Source organism: Capra hircus, unplaced genomic scaffold (genome assembly GCF_001704415.2).
Source record: "Capra hircus breed San Clemente unplaced genomic scaffold, ASM170441v1, whole genome shotgun sequence".
Taxonomy (NCBI): Eukaryota; Metazoa; Chordata; class Mammalia; order Artiodactyla; family Bovidae; genus Capra; species Capra hircus.
Genome location: NW_017201244.1, coordinates 1 through 15,993, shown reverse-complemented (window position 1 = coordinate 15,993; position 15,993 = coordinate 1). Strand labels below are relative to the sequence as shown.

Below are 15,993 nucleotides of genomic sequence, written 5' to 3'. Positions count from 1 at the left end.
GCCCGCGCGCACCCCGAGCCCGAAGGGGTTGAGGCGCGGGCGCGCGCGGGTCCCCTGGTGGCGGGAGGCGGCGGGCTGAGGGGCGCGCGCCCCGGACGCGGCCATTGCGCAAGGGGACGGGAGGGTCGTCTCGCTGCGGTGGGTGGGGGGGGCAACCCCGGCCGCTCGCCGGGGCGGAGCTGCGCTGCTGGGCCTCTCCCGTGGCTAGGGGAGAGGCGCCCCCCACGGCCGCGAGCACTGCCGCTCGGCCCTCCCTGGGCACCCCTGCCCGGCGCGGTGGTACGGTCCGGATTTAAAAGGCCCCGGCGGCCGCGGGCCGGCCCCAAAGTGTGGGCGGCGGCGGCCGCGCGGGCGCGCGGGGTGCGGCAGCGAGGGCGCGCGAGCGGGGCGGTGTGGGGCTCGAGGGCGCGTCCACGTGGCCGACAGGCGGCCACCCGGACCCGGCGGCGGCGGAGGGACAGGTAGGTGCCTGCCACCACCCGCCTCGCTCCTGCCGCCTGTGCGAGGCCAGCCTGTTCATCCGCCCCTGGGTCGGGCATCCCCGGGGTTCGCCTTGGCCTCCCAGGGGTCGGGCCCTGCCCCTGCCTTCTTGGGCGGCCGCCTGACTGGTCTTCAGTGCTCGGCGCCCCCGCCGCCAGCCCCCTACCCGATGGGGACCCTTTGTGGTGGAGAAGCAGCCCCGGCGCCTCCGTCCACTGGGGGGAGTGGGGCGGCGGAGGGGGGGCGGTGTCCCTGGATGGGGGCAGGGCAACCCGGGCTGGCAGAACCGCGCAGGGCATCGGGGAGCGGGTGCGAGAGCTCCGTTTCTGCCAGGGTCTGCCCGCATCCTCGGGCTCCGCAGGGCTGGCGCAGAGAGGCTCGGTTGGTCGGAGGCTCCCGCTTCCAGGCTGTGCTTTGGAGCGGGCATTTGGGCTCCACAGCGTGCCTCTCCAGGTGTCCCTCCCGACCCGTCCCGTTCCCCTTCTTAGGCTTGTATTCCGGTGCGCTGCGGAGGAGGTGAGGGTGGCAATGACGCCCCCCCTTCTCCGCCCTCCTTTCTTCTCTGGCTCTGGCATTCAGGGTCCAGGATGCAGACCTTGACAAAAGAGCCTGGGAGAGCCGAGCTGTCTTGAGCTGAAACTTAGCAGTTCCAAGCTGGGTCTGCTCCTGGTTCTGGCAAATGCAATCCGCCCCCTCCCCTGCCCCATTTCTTCTGGGCTGCCTTGGTTTGGTTCCCTGCCACCCCCTGCAAGGTGGGATAACTTGTGTCTCCCTTGGGGCTTGGGCACCGACAGGGGGGCCCTGAGCCCTGCCCCATTGGCTGCCACGACACGGCTCTGCTGTCTTGTCTGCCTGGAGCTAGGTGTGGCCTCCGGGTGAAGACCCAGCCAAGCCCGGCACTGCTCCTGGGGGTCCCTAGGCTTGTCTCCCCAGAGTCTCAGCCGTGTTTGCCAACCCTGCCTTGCCCCTTTGCCAGCTACCATCTGGCTTTGGAGGGGGCTGCGTGCACCCCTGCCCCAGGCATCCATCCGGTTGTGCCTGGGCAGAGCCTGATTTCTGTCTGTCTCTGTGCATTGCTGCGGGGGCCGGCACCACTCGGCTTTTGTGTGGCAGCCTGTAGACCGATTGTAGGCTCCTGGTCAGCCAGAAGACAGAGGCCCTTGGGGCAAGGAGGCAGCTGGGGTGCCTAAGGCGGATTGGTGTCCCTGGGTGCTGTTTGGGCTCAGACTTTGATGCCTCAGACCTCTGATGTCCTGACACCCCAACGTCCCATTTGCAGTCTTCCCCCTCCCTTGTCTCCTCCCCGCCCCCCCACTAGGGTGTGAGGCGGCTCTGTGGCCTTGAGTGGCCTGTGGTTGTGTTGCGCCCGTGTGTGGCTGGCCACCCTCGGGCCTGGGATCTGCTGTTCAGCTTCTCCTTCCTGGAGGGCCTCCCACCCTGCCTCTCCCAGCATCTGGCGCCGAGGCCCACTTGGGTGTGGCCCAGCTGAGGCGAGGCCTCCCGGCTGTTTGCCAGCAATGGGTGGGGGATGATTGATGGCCCCCAAGCCTGCCTGCGCTTGTAGCGCCCTTGTGCACCCTGGTGGATGCCCCTCCTCTCTCCCAGCTGGGGCTGCCATCTGGGGCCCTGGTGTGGTGGCAGGTGACCGGCCTCCACCCTCTGGGCTGTGGTTCTGGGCCAGCCGGAGGCCCAAGATCAGGCCAGGGGGTGGGCCTCTGACTGGCCCCTGCTGTCTCTCCCCAGGCCCACCCCCTCGGGACAGCCGCCAGCCATGCCCACCATCTTCATCCTGCTGTTCCTCTTGGCTGCCGGGCAGGCCCTGGGCAGCCACGGGCCCTTCCCTGTTTTCTCAGTGACGGACACCTCACTCACCCACCTGGCTGTGCACCGGGTGACTGGGGAGGTGTTTGTGGGCGCCGTGAACCACATCTTCAAGCTGGCGCCCAATCTGACCGAGCTGCGGGTCCACGTCACGGGGCCTGTCGAGGACAACTCCCGCTGCTACCCGCCTCCCAGCATGCGCGTGTGTGCCCACCGGCTGGCGCCCGTGGACAATGTGAACAAGCTGCTGCTCATAGACTACACGGCCCGCCGCCTGGTGGCCTGCGGCAGCATCTGGCAGGGTATCTGCCAGTTCTTGCGGCTGGACGACCTCTTCAAGCTGGGTGAGCCCCACCACCGCAAGGAGCACTACCTGTCGGGGGCCCAGGAGCCAGACTCCATGGCTGGCGTCATCGTGGAGCAGGGCCAGGGGCCCAGCAAGCTGTTTGTAGGCACGGCTGTGGACGGCAAGTCTGAGTACTTCCCCACCCTGAGCTCCCGAAAGCTCATCCGGGACGAGGACGGTGTAGACATGTTCAGTCTGGTGGGTGAGCCCCCCCTGGCCGTCAGGTGGCCCCTGCCCTCCCATCCGTTCACCCCCCTCTGGAGAGCCAGGCCCTGTGCCCTCCTGCCTTCATGTGTCCTGCCTCTGCCCCCGGAAGAGACCTGATTGGTCCCAGATGGGACAAGCTGCTGAGGATGGCAGGGTGGGCCGGGTCATGGCTTGCCCTCTGGAGTCTTTCTGGCCTGGGGTCCTGTGCATGCATGGGCAGGGGGTTGTGACAGAAGCCCCTTGGGGACCCTGTTGTGGGATCGAGGCCAGGGCGAGTGGCAGGGGCCACAGATGGGGAGGCCACGGGTGGACCCTAGCCTTGTCCCCCCCCGTTCCATAGGTGTACCAGGACGAGTTCGTCTCCTCGCAGATCAAGATCCCCTCGGACACGCTGTCCCTGTACCCGGCCTTTGACATCTACTACGTCTATGGCTTTGTGAGCGCCTCCTTTGTGTACTTCCTGACGCTGCAGCTGGACACCCAGCAGACACTGCTGGACACAGCGGGCGAGAAGTTCTTCACGTCCAAGATTGTACGCATGTGCTCAGGAGACTCCGAATTCTACTCATATGTGGAGTTCCCCATCGGCTGCTCGTGGCGTGGTGTGGAGTACCGCCTGGTGCAGAGCGCCCACCTGGCCAAACCTGGCCTGCTGTTGGCCCAGGCCCTGGGTGTGCCAGCCGACGAGGACATCCTCTTCACTGTCTTCTCTCAGGGCCAGAAGAACCGGGCCAGCCCACCACGGCAGACCATCCTCTGCCTCTTTACCCTCAGCAACATCAATGCGCACATCCGGCGTCGCATCCAGTCCTGCTACCGTGGGGAGGGCACGCTGGCCCTGCCCTGGCTTCTGAACAAGGAGCTGCCCTGTATCAACACTGTGAGCCCCTGCCCACCCCCACAACCCCTCCGCCAGACCCTCTGCCCCTTCCCAGGTCTGCAGGGCCAGCCCTGGTGGTCACACAGCAGCCAGTAGGCTGCCAGCCTGTCCCAGGTTGGACAGGCCCACTCACCTGGGAGATGCTTCCCTGGACCGTCTCGGGAGTGACAGCTTAGCCCAGAATCCCCCATCCTCTGTGATCCCCTCCCTGCCTTTGCAGCTTCTCTTCCCTTGCCAGCCTGCCTCCCTGCCAGTCCTCTGGGTGGGCACACTCTGTTTGTGGACCACTCCTTTCCTCTTCCTGCCCCTGTGTCCCCAGCTGGCTCCTCCAGCTCTATCTTTTGGGTGCCCCCTCACATTCTGTGTCAGTGGCAGCCTCCCAGGCCTTGCTGTCTACTCCCCACTCTTGCCTGCTCACCTTCCTCCAGCTCCTTTCTCATCCCCCCATTTCCTGTGGGGTCCCGGGACTAATGGTTGGTTAGTCTTGGCTAGCAAGGAATGAGTTCTGAGTCCTCTTCCCTGCCACAATGTGGGATCTCGTGGCCGTCGTCCAGTGGGTGCCTGTGAGCTGACCCACATGCACCCCTCCTGTTTCACCAGCCCATGCAGATAAATGGAAACTTCTGTGGGCTGGTGTTGAACCAGCCACTGGGTGGACTGCACGTGATCGAGGGGCTGCCCCTGCTAGCTGACAGTACCGATGGCATGACCAGCGTGGCCGCCTACACCTACCAGCAGCACTCTGTGGTCTTCATCGGCACTCGCCGGGTGGCAGTCTCAAGAAGGTGGGCACCAGCCTTTGGGCATCAGGGCAGGCTGAGATGCAGAACGAGGGGTGGGGACAAGACTGTGCAGGCAAGCCCTGTGTGCCCCTGTGCCACCCACGCTCACCGGTGCCACTGCCTGCTGTGGCCTGAACCACTGGCTTCCTGTGGCAGACCCAGGCCTCTGTCCTTATCTCTGGGCTTCCCTTCCAGGAGAGCAGGAGCCATTGTTGTTGGGTCCTCCTTGAATGAAAAAGGGAAGGAAAGGAAAGTTAGTCATATAGTCGGGTCCAACTCTGCAATTCCACGGACTGTAGCCCACCAGGTCCTCTGTCCATGGAATCCTCCAGACAAGAGTACTAGAGTGGGTTGCCGTTCCCTTCTCCAGGGGATCTTCCTGACCCAGGGATCAAACCTGGGTCTCCTGCATTGCAGCCAGATTCTTTACCCACTGAGCTACTAAGGAATCCTCCTTTAATGAATGAGGGAACAAATGTGAACATGACTGCCTTTGCCATCTTGTCCCCTCATAGGCCCAGGGGTTGCTTCTGTTTCAGGGCTGGGAGGTCTGAGGTTTTCTAAAGGGACAAGGAGTCAGACCAACTACCAACTTCTCCTTGTGCTCACCTGGGAGATGCGGGCCATTCCTAGGAGGTCTGGAGTGGCCAGGGAACTCTTGGGGCCTAGTCTACTACCCTCCAGGTCCTTTTTTTTGCATTTCTCACAGCTTTATTGGGGTATAACTCCCATGTCACACTCCCACCCTCATATAAAGCATCTCTGTGATTTTGGTACATTTGCAGAGTTATACTGGCATGAACACTCCTTCATTCCAGGGTATTGCCATCATCCCGAAAATCCCTTCCCCTATAAATCTCACCTTTTCCCCATGCCCAAACTCTACAGTTACAGTTCAGTCACTCAGTCGTGTCTGACTCTACCCCAGGCCTCCCTGTCCATCACCAACTCCTAGAGTTTACTCAAACTCATGTCTGTTGAGTCGGTGATGCCATCCAACAATCTCATCCTCTGTTGTCCCCTTCTCCTCCCACCTTCAATCTTTCCCAGCACCAGGGTCTTTTCCAGTGAGTCAGTTCTTCCCATCAGGTGGCAGAAGGATTGGAGTTTCAGCTTCAGTATCAGTCGTCCCAATGAATATTCAGGACTGATTTCCTTTAAGATGGACTGGTTTGATCTCTTTTCAGTCCAAGGGACTCTCAAGAGTCTTCAACACTACAGCTCAAAAACATTAATTCTTTGGGTCTCAGCTTTCTTTATGGTCCAGCTCTCACATCCATACATGACTACTGGAAAAACCATAGCTTTGACTAGACGGACTTTTGTTGGCCAAGTAACTTCTCTGCTTTTTAATACACTGTCTAGGTTGGTCATAGCTTTTCTTCCAAGGAGCAAGCATCTTTTAATTTCATGGCTGCAGTCACCATCTGCAGTGATTTTAGAGCCTAAGAAAATAAAGTCTGTCACTGTTTCCAGTGTTTTACCATCTATTTGCCATGAAGTGATGTGACCAGGTGCCATGATCTTCGTTTTTTGAATATTGAGATCTAAGCCAGCCTTTTCACTCTCCTCTTTCACTTTCATCAAGAGGCTCTTTAGTTTTTTGCTTTCTGCCATAAGTGTGGTCATCTCTCTCTCTCTCTGCCCTGTGAGCCTTTTTGGACCAGCTGTGACACCCCCAAGAGCCTCCAGGGGGCAGCCTTGGTCTCATCCTTCCCCGGCTGTCTATGATGGGACAAGGCTGGGCCCCTGGCTGCAGAAGAGCCTGCCCGGGTATATGGGCTGATGCTGTGGCGTCAGGTGGCTGGTCTTGTTGCCCAGGTGCGGGTTGACAGCTCTCAGGAGGCTCACCTGTACGAGACGGTGCCCGTGGTGGATGGCAGCCCCATTCTCCGTGACCTGCTCTTCAGCCCTGACCACCGGCACATCTACCTGCTGAGTGAGAAGCAGGTGGGCCCGGGGCAGGTGCGGGGTGGGCTGGGGGCAGGGCGCGGCACATGCTAACTTGGCTGTGCCCAGGTGAGCCAGCTCCCAGTGGAGACCTGCGAGCAATACCTGAACTGCGCGGCCTGCTTGGGCTCGGGGGACCCACACTGTGGCTGGTGCGTGCTGCAGCACAGGTGAGGACCTGCCCAGCTCTGCCCGTGGCTGGGGGCCGTGGTGCCTGCCCTCTCCCATGTGCCCACCCTACCAGCTGTGCCCTTGTAGCCTCCCTCTCCCTCCCTTCTGACTGTCTCCTGCTAATTAGCAGAACCTCTGGCCTGAGTGATGTCTCTCAGGCCCTCGGGGATGAAGCTGAGGCATGCGGTTGTCTGGCACCGTAGGCCGGGCCGGCTGCCCCCTCGTCACCCCTTCCTGGCCCCCAGGGCAGCTGTGGGATGGGCCTGGCCTGACCCCACACAGGTGCTGCCGCCAAGGGGCCTGTCCAGGTGCCGTGGCCCCGTATGGCTTCGCTGAGGCACTCAGCAAGTGTGTCCAGGTGCACATCTGGCCCAACAATGTGTCCGTGACATCACCCGGGGTGCAGGTGAGGAGCGTGGCGGGGACATGGCAGGGCTGTGGCGCCCACGTGCTGCAGTGGACCCTCCTCCAAGCCCTCGGCTTCCCGCAGCTGACTGTGGCCATGAGCAACGTGCCAGACCTCAGTGCGGGGCGTGAGCTGTGCCTTCGAGGAGGTGACCCAGAGTGAGGCCGTCCTGCTGCCCCTCCGGGGAGTTACGTTGCCCCTCGCCTTCCCTCCAGGAGCTCCGGGCTCTCACCCGGGGGCACGGTCAGTGGATGGGGCTGCGGGGGGTGGGGGATGCTGTCTGTCCATGGCTCACACAGGGTGCACGGGCTCACTGCAGGGGCCACCCGCACTGTGCGGCTGCAGCTGCTCTCCAAGGAGACCGGTGTGAGGTTTGCTGGGGCTGACTTCGTCTTCTACAACTGCAGCGTCCTCCAGTCGTGAGTAGTAGCTGGCCTGCCCCCGGTCCCCACGTCTCTCTGGCTCGCTGTGACGTGGGCGCCTTTTTCCTTTGGCTTCCCGTGTGGCCTATGCGAGGGACAGTGAAGGGCCCAGTTTGGTCTCCTCCATGATTTCTGAAGCCTCTCCCCTCCAGGTGCATATCCTGTGTCAGCAGCCCTTACCCCTGCCAGTGGTGTAAGTACCGCCACGTGTGTACCAGCCAGCCCCATGACTGTTCCTTCCAGGAGGGCAGGGTGCGCAACCCTGAGGTGAGGCGGGCATCGCGCACGAGGGGGCCGGGCTCCCTGCAGGCTGGTCCCTGGCTTTGCTGCCCTCCATCTTGGGGTTTTCTTGGAGCCTCCTCAACGCGGGGGTTCTCCCCTCAGGGCTGCCCTGAGATCCTGCCCAGCGGGGACCTCCTGATCCCGGTAGGCGTTGTGCAGCCCCTCACCCTGCGGGCCAAGAACCTGCCGCAGCCTCAGTCGGGGCAGAAGAACTACGAGTGCGTGGTCCGGGTGCAGGGCCGGCATCAGCGGGTGCCCGCCGTGCGCTTCAACAGCAGCAGCGTGCAGTGCCAGAACGCCTCGGTGAGGCCCACCCCGCCTGTCTCGGGGGTCTGGGCTGTGCCCAGCAGACTCTTTGGAAAGCCTCGGCTCATCCTGGCAGAGGACCTTCTGAGTCTCCTGCTGGGGATTCCTGAGCTAGGGTTGGGGGGGGTGGTCTGCACACCTTCACGAGGGTCACACGAGTTCTTCTCCCCCAGTATTCTTATGAAGGTGATGAGTACGGTGACACCGAGCTGGACTTCTCCGTGGTCTGGGATGGCGATTTCCCCATTGACAAGCCTGCTACCTTCCGAGGTGAGCTGCGGGATGGGGCTGAGGACCTCACTTCCTGGGGCAGCATAGGCACGAGCTGGGGCTGGGGTCCACAGGGGGACCCTTCGTTACAGCCCATAACTGCTCCCCAGCGATGCCCTCTGTGCCCACAGCCCTCTTGTACAAGTGCTGGGCGCAGCGGCCCAGCTGTGGCCTCTGCCTCAAGGCTGACCCCCGCTTCAACTGTGGCTGGTGCATCTCGGAGCACAGGTGCCAGCTGCGGGCCCACTGCCCAGCCCCCAAGACAAACTGGATGCACCCGAACCAGAAGGGCGCTCGCTGCAGCCATCCTCGCATTGCTCAGGTCGGTCTCCCCTCCACCCACTGCCCTCTGGGCACCCACCAACTCAGCTCACCCTCCTGCCTCCCATCCTGCTCCGCAGATCCACCCAGTCATGGGGCCCAAGGAGGGGGGCACCTGGATCACCATCGTGGGTGAGAACCTGGGCCTCACCTCCCGAGAGGTGGGCCTGCGGGTGGCTGGTGTGCGCTGCAACTCCATCCCCGCTGAGTATATCAGTGCTGAGAGGTGAGTGCAGCCCAGCTGGCGGACACCAGGCCTCATCCCCCGCTGGGAGCTGGCCTCCAGGGCCTGACTTTCTCGGACCCTGCCCTCAGGATCGTCTGTGAGATGGAAGAGTCACTGGTACCCAGCCCTCCACCGGGGCCTGCGGAGCTCTGTGTCGGCGACTGTTCGGCTGACTTCCGCACGCAGTCTGAGCAGCTTTACACGTTTGTGGTGGGTGGGCTGCCTACCCGTTTCCTCTCCCATCGCTTCCTGGGGGTAGTGTGCGGCCTGGCCCCCCCTGCCTCGCCCTGCCCCTTAGGACGTCTTCTCCCATAGACGCCTACGTTTGACCGTGTGAGTCCTAGTCGGGGCCCAGCCTCCGGGGGCACGCGGCTCACCATCTCTGGAAGGGCTCTGGACGCTGGCAGCAGGGTCATGGTGATCGTGAGAGATGGCGAGTGCCAGTTCGTCCGGTGGGTTGTTTGGGAGCTGGGCCTCAGGCTGGCAGATGGCGGGCAGCCCTGGGCCACTCTCTCCAAGTCCCCACTTGCTGATGCAGGAGGGATGCTGAAGCCATCGTGTGCATCTCGCCTGTCTCCACCCTGGCCCAAGCCAAGCCCCCATCACGCTGGCCATTGACCGCGCCAACATCTCCAGTCCCGGTGTTGTCTACACTTACACCCAGGACCCCACTGTCACACGCCTCGAGCCCACGTGGAGCATCATCAAGTAAGAGGGGATGCTGGGGACCAGGTCTCTGAGCGCCTGGCATCAAGTTCCCCCCGCTCTGAGCCTGAACCCTCCTCAGCAGAGGGGAGCCTGGTTCCTCCATGACCACACGACACTTGGCACCCACTGGGTGACCCAGGGTTAGGGAGGCTCCAGGGCCACTGGGTTGGGAAGATCCCCTGGAGAAGGGAAAGACTACCCACTCTAGTATTCTGGCCTGGAGAATTCCATGGACTATATAGTCCATGGGCTCACAAAGAGTCAGACACGACTGAGTGACTTTCACTTCACTTCCACTTCCAATGGGGAAAGCAGAGAGAGGGCCATGCTCGGGGCAGTTGGGGAGGAACCCTGAAGTCCCTCACTCCTGTCCCTAGTGGAAGCACTGCCATCACCGTGAGTGGGACCCACTTGCTGACGGTCCAGGAGCCCCGGGTCCGGGCCAAGTACCGAGGCATCGAGACCACCAATGTGAGTGCCATCTGCGCCCCCCCCCCGTCCCACCCCTGCCACTCTGCCCGCTGTGGCCTCAAGTGCTGGACTGCTTGCCTTTGTCCCCGCAGACATGCCAGGTGATCAATGACACTGCCATGCTGTGTAAAGCCCCTGGCATCTTCCTGGGCAGCCCCAGCCACAGGCCCAGGGCGAGCACCCAGATGAGTTTGGCTTCCTGCTGGACCATGTGCAGACCGCCCGCTCCCTCAACCGGTCCTCCTTCACCTACTACCCTGACCCCAGCTTTGAGCCTCTTGGGCCCTCTGGGGTCCTGGACATCAAACCGGGCTCCCACGTAGTGCTAAAGGTGCTGCTGGGGCAGGAGCAAAGGGCAGGAGGGCTGGGGTAAGGGGGAGCCCTGGCTGACTGGGGTGTCTGTGTGCAGGGCAAGAATCTGATCCCCGCAGCAGCTGGCAGCTCCCGCCTCAACTACACGGTGCTGATAGGGGCCAGCCATGTGCGCTCACCGTCTCCGACACGCAACTCCTTTGTGACTCCCCCAGCCAGACAGGCCGGCAGCCCGTCATGGTGGGTATGGGGCAGGGAGGCGGCCAGGGCAGCCTGGGGCAGGCGTGGGCTCACCTCACTGTGTGCCCATCCCTGCAGGTGCTGGTGGGCGGTCTGGAGTTCTGGCTGGGCACCCTGGCACATCACGGCCGAGCGCGCACTGACCCTGCCGGCCGTGGTGGGGCTGGCAATAGGGGGCAGCCTCCTGCTGCTGGCCATCACTGCCGTGCTGGTTGCCTACAAACGTAAGACTCAGGATGCCGACCGCACGCTAAAGCGGCTCCAGCTCCAGATGGACAATTTGGAGTCCCGCGTGGCCCCTGGAGTGCAAGGAAGGTGCCTGTGTGGAGGTGGGGTGTGGGGCAGGCCGCAGGGGCTCCCTGTTCCTGCCCTGCTCACTCTGCCCCACCGGCCCTCCCCAGCCTTTGCTGAGCTGCAGACAGACATCAATGAGTTGACGAACCACATGGACCGGCGTGCCAGATCCTTTCCTGGACTACCGGACCTATGCTGTGCGGGTGCTCTTCCCAGGGATTGAGGCCCACCCGGTGCTTAAGGAGCTGGATGTGAGTCCCACCCCGCCCCATACACTCCCCCCACCATTGTCTGCCCCTGCCCTGTCGTCCGTAGGGTCACCTCTGCTCTCTGAGACGCCCTGTTGCCTCCAGAGCCCCCCCCACGTTGAGAAGGCCCTGCGTCTCTTCGGGCAGCTGCTGCACAGCCGCGCCTTTGTGCTCACTTTCATCCACACCCTGGAGGCCCAGAGCAGCTTCTCCATGCGTGACCGGGGCACCGTGGCCTCCCTCACCATGGTGGTCCTGCAGAGCCGCCTCGACTACGCCACGGGCCTGCTTAAGCAGCTGCTGGCGGACCTCATCGAGAAGAACCCTTGAGAGCAAGAACCACCCGAAGCTGCTTCTGCGCAGGTACTGGGTGCCCCCTCCCCCAGCCCCCAGGCCAACCCTGCTCTGGCCAGGCCCCACCCCTAGGGAGGCCCCTGCCAGCCAGGACCCCAGCACCCCTTTCTCTCCAGGACTGAGTCGGTGGCTGAGAAGATGCTCACCAACTGGTTCACCTTCCTGCTGCATAAGTTTCTGAAGGTGTGCATGCTCACAGGGCAGGTGGTGAGGGCCGTAGGGTGGGGAAGCTGCCAGCTGGCTGGCAGGCAACTGTATGCCCGGCCCTGCCCACAGGAGTGTGCTGGGGAGCCGCTCTTCCTGCTGTACTGTGCCATCAAGCAGCAGATGGAGAAGGGCCCCATTGACGCCATCACGGGTGAGGCACGGTATTCGCTGAGCGAGGACAAGCTCATCCGGCAGCAGATCGACTATAAGACGCTGGTGTGTGGTGTGGGGGGGTGGTCAGGTGGACAGGGTGTCAGGCCTGCGGGGTAGCCTCACCCAGGACCCACCCTGTTCCCCCCCACCCCCTCAGACCCTGCACTGTGTGTGCCCGGAGAGCGAGGGCAGCGCTGAGGTGCCCGTGAAGGTGCTCAACTGTGACAGTATCACCCAGGCCAAAGATAAGCTGCTTGATGCTGTGTACAAGGGCATCCCTTACTCCCAGCGCCCCAAAGCTGAGGACATGGACCTAGGTGAGGCACCTGCCCTCTCCTCCCAGCCCCCCCGCACCTCCTGGTACCATAGCTGTTGTTCATGCTCCCCCCCCACACTGAGCTGTTTGTGGCCTGCAGAGTGGCGCCAGGGCCGCATGGCCCGTGTCATCCTCCAGGACGAGGATGTCACCACCAAGATCGAGTGTGACTGGAAGAGGGTCAACTCGCTGGCCCACTACCAGGTGAGGAGCTGGAGGGCCACCCATGACCAGTGCTCCTGTGGGGCTGTGGCCCCATGCTGGCCCCTCTCCTCCATCACCCCCACAATACAGGCCCTCCTCTGGGAGCTGTGGGAGCTGCCCCCACATATCCCCACAGGGTTGGCCCCTTGGCTTCTCAGCCTCCTGCATTGCCCCCCTCTCTGTCCCTGGCATCTGCAGGTGACAGACGGTTCCTTGGTGGCGCTGGTGCCCAAACAAGTGTCAGCCTATAACATGGCCAACTCCTTCACCTTCACCCGTTCCCTCAGCCGCTACGGTAAGGGTCCTCAGTGTGGTGGCGTCTGCTGGCCTTGTGCCCTTTGAGGTTGCGTCAGCCGTGGTGGGGAACCCCTGCTCCGAGCAGCCAGCTTGGCTCTGGCAGCTTCCCTGGACCCTGCTCTCAGGAGGTCTGGGCTCTTGAGAACCTAGAAGTGCGGGGCTCCTGGGATAGAGGGGGCAAGAGCCATGGTGATGGCTGGCCCATTGGCCTAAGGAGGCACACCATCCCCTGCCCAGAGAGCTTGCTTCGCACGGCCAGCAGCCCCGACAGCCTCCGCTCTCGGGCGCCCATGATCACCCCGGACCAGGAGACGGGCACCAAGCTGTGGCACCTGGTGAAGAACCATGACCACGCCGACCACCGAGAGGGTGACCGTGGCAGCAAGATGGTCTCAGAGATCTACCTGACACGGCTGCTGGCCACCAAGGTGCGCCTGCCCTGTGCCATCCTGGCCTGAGTGTGGGTCCCTTCTGTCCTGGACTTGGCCCTCAGGCTGGCTCTGGCCGCCTGGGGAAGGGGCCACTGGATTGTTCCAATGCCAAGGGACTGTCTTAAGGCCTTGGCTATGGGAACTGCCACCCTGAGGTCAAGGCCAGGCCTATTTGAAGGGTGTTGTTAGCTGGGCAGAGAAGCCCCACTCACTGTCAGGCCTCTCCATCCCCATCTGTCCTGCTGTGGGAACATTCCCCCTTGGCTCCCTGTCAGCCAGTGCCCTTGCTGTGCCCCTGCAGGGCACACTGCAGAAGTTCGTGGATGACCTCTTTGAAACCGTGTTCAGCACGGCACACCGCGGCTCGGCCCTGCCACTGGCCATTAAGTACATGTTTGACTTCCTGGATGAGCAGGCCGACCAGCGGCAGATCAGTGATCCCGACGTGCGCCACACCTGGAAGAGCAACTGGTACCACTGTGCGCTGGCCCTCCAGGGCTGGGTGGGAAGAGGAGGCTTGGCTGGTACTTGGGGACCTCGGTCAGGGTGACAGTGGGGGCTGGGGGCTGGACTGCTCATCCCAGCAGGAGAGGACAGTGGCCTGGCATTGATGGTGCCACCGAGTAGGGAGAGCAAGGGTCTGTCACTCTGCCAGGAGTTTGGGCGGCTGGGATGCAGATAGTGCTCTCCACACTCAGAGATGCCCTTGACTGTCTGGGCCTGGCTGCTCACCTGGTGATACCGCTGGCACAGTGCAGAGATGCTGGAAGCCTGGTTCAGGGAGTGAATGTGTGTGTTGGGGGGAGCATTGAGATCACCAAGGCCAGAATGCCATTTCCTCTTACTTCTCACTGCTTGAAGTCAGGCTGAAAATTAAAGAAAAGGCTGCTAACTCTCAGTGTGTCATCTTGCCACCTGTGGGCCTGTGGAGGTGAGCAGACAGGAGGGTGTGGCACGGGGAAACTGGGGAGCTGCGGGCCTTTGTCCCTCTGTCTAGCTTGCCCCTGCGCTTCTGGGTGAACGTGATCAAGAACCCGCAGTTCGTGTTCGACATCCACAAGAGCAGCATCACGGACGCCTGCTTGTCGGTGGTGGCCCAGACCTTCATGGACTCCTGCTCCACGTCGGAGCACCGCCTGGGCAAGGACTCGCCCTCCAACAAGCTGCTCTATGCCAAGGACATCCCCAACTACAAGAGCTGGGTGGAGAGGTGGGCCCCAGTGTGTGGGGGTGGGGGGCCTGGACACCCACGGGACATGGCTACTGGGTGAGAGGGTAGAAGCTGGCCCTGCCCAGGCTGGCACATATTAATGAAAGGCTAGCTTCAGGAAGAAGGCCCAGAGGCTGGCCTGGCAGCCAGGACAAGGGCTTTGACTTTTGCAGCAGCTGCCAGCATGACTTCTTTGGGATCCCATTAGGTACTACCGGGACATAGCCAAGATGGCATCCATCAGTGACCAGGACATGGATGCGTATCTGGTGGAGCAGTCCCGTCTCCACGCAAGTGACTTCAATGTCCTGAGTGCGCTCAGTGAGCTCTATTTCTACGTCACCAAGTACCGTCAGGAGGTGCGTGCCACCCCCGCAGGCCCCTCGAGTTTGAGAGTGCAGCCAGTGGCAAAAGCAGGGGTGTGATGGGAGTCAGGGAGACCAGCTCTTGGATTACTCACAATTCCTCCCACAAACAAGCCCTCAGGATGGCACACGTGACACACTCTGTAGATGTGGGGAGGTGAGGGACCCAGAAGAGAAGCTACTGGCTGAAGCACCAAGTTCTGGTTGGGAGAAAGTAAAGGGCCAGGAACAAAGGCTGGGGCCAGAGGTGGGCAGGGTCAGGCCACCTGCCTGATTTGTGACTTGAGCCTCAGTAGACAGGGAAGCCAGAGGGTGGGCTTCAGGATTGGGCTCCTGGTTGGAGATGAGAACTGGTAAACTTCAACTGGATACAGGGCTGAGAGCCCTGAGCCTGGATGAGCTCACCAAGGGAGTCCTCGGGCAGCTAGAGACAGAGCTGTGGCAGAGCAGAAGGGGAGCTGGCTGCGGAGTCTGAGGAGGGTCGGGAGGGACACCCCCTCAAGTGCCACGTGGGCCTGGAACACATGCGTGAGGACCCCCTGCCAGGTGTCAGGAGGAGTGATGGGTGCTGCCCATGGTCAACAGAGATGAGGCCCAAGAAGGCCTGCTGCTTTGGATGGGAGAGGTCTAGGGTGGGATTAGGGGTCTGCAGGGGATGGGAAAGGGGAGCCTTGAGTCCACATCACCCTTGGATGGGGATGCATGCTGGCCTTTAGAGAGGAGGAATGAGAGTTGTGCGGTTGGAGGAGGATTTGGGGTTGAAGAGGGGCTGTTTGGAGGCCATGTGCCCAGGGTCCCGGCCAGCAGGGAGGGACACCCTGAGGCCTGAGGGAGGGGCAAGCTTGCCCCAAGGAGCAGGGGGCTTGGCTGGGAGGAACGGCCCGCTGCCCCTGAGAGCCCAGCTCGGGGCCTGCTTCCCAGGTTCTTAGCGCCCTGGACCGAGATGCCTCTTGTCGGAAACACAAGCTGCGCCAGAAACTGGAGCAGATCATCGGCCTCGTGTCCAGCAACAGCTAAGGGCAGCCGACCTGGAGAGAAAGGCGCACCTCAGACCTGAGCCAGTCTCCCGTCCAGGGGGCGTCTCGGGCCTGGGTCCTGGGCTGAGCCCTGGATCAGGTGGCACCGGGCCGAGACACCCCTGGCATAGCCCAGGGCCCTTCATTAGTGCTTGCTTTGGATGGGCCCTGCTGTGGGGAGGCGGGCGACTGCGACCAAGCCCCCCACACAGCAGCAGCAATACCCCTTACCCTCCCCTGCCTTTGCCAGTCTGCGGGCGGCTTGTGATCTACCCCCTGACCTCCCCAATCCTCTTT

The 15,993-nt window shown here is 62.4% G+C and overlaps 1 protein-coding gene across 1 annotated transcript; it reads left to right on the top strand.

The window, feature by feature from the left end:
* The first annotated feature begins 343 nt into the window (after positions 1-343).
* On the top strand, positions 344-15,868 carry PLXNA3 (plexin A3). The gene is given in 42 exon segments (XM_018045358.1): positions 344-461; positions 2,224-2,845; positions 3,195-3,734; positions 4,335-4,502; positions 6,317-6,466; positions 6,536-6,636; positions 6,920-7,043; positions 7,128-7,166; positions 7,168-7,218; positions 7,220-7,286; positions 7,363-7,462; positions 7,618-7,732; positions 7,850-8,050; positions 8,227-8,323; positions 8,455-8,645; positions 8,725-8,870; positions 8,960-9,080; positions 9,186-9,322; positions 9,409-9,449; positions 9,452-9,578; positions 9,956-10,049; positions 10,142-10,199; positions 10,202-10,380; positions 10,459-10,516; positions 10,519-10,601; positions 10,680-10,718; positions 10,720-10,899; positions 10,901-10,916; positions 11,003-11,055; positions 11,057-11,146; positions 11,249-11,467; positions 11,469-11,506; positions 11,614-11,680; positions 11,774-11,920; positions 12,015-12,174; positions 12,274-12,377; positions 12,576-12,672; positions 12,912-13,102; positions 13,407-13,576; positions 14,103-14,315; positions 14,524-14,674; positions 15,602-15,868. Coding segments are annotated over 41 exon segments (5,613 nt in total). The 5' UTR covers positions 344-461; positions 2,224-2,251; the 3' UTR covers positions 15,698-15,868.
* The last annotated feature ends 125 nt before the right edge of the window (positions 15,869-15,993 follow it).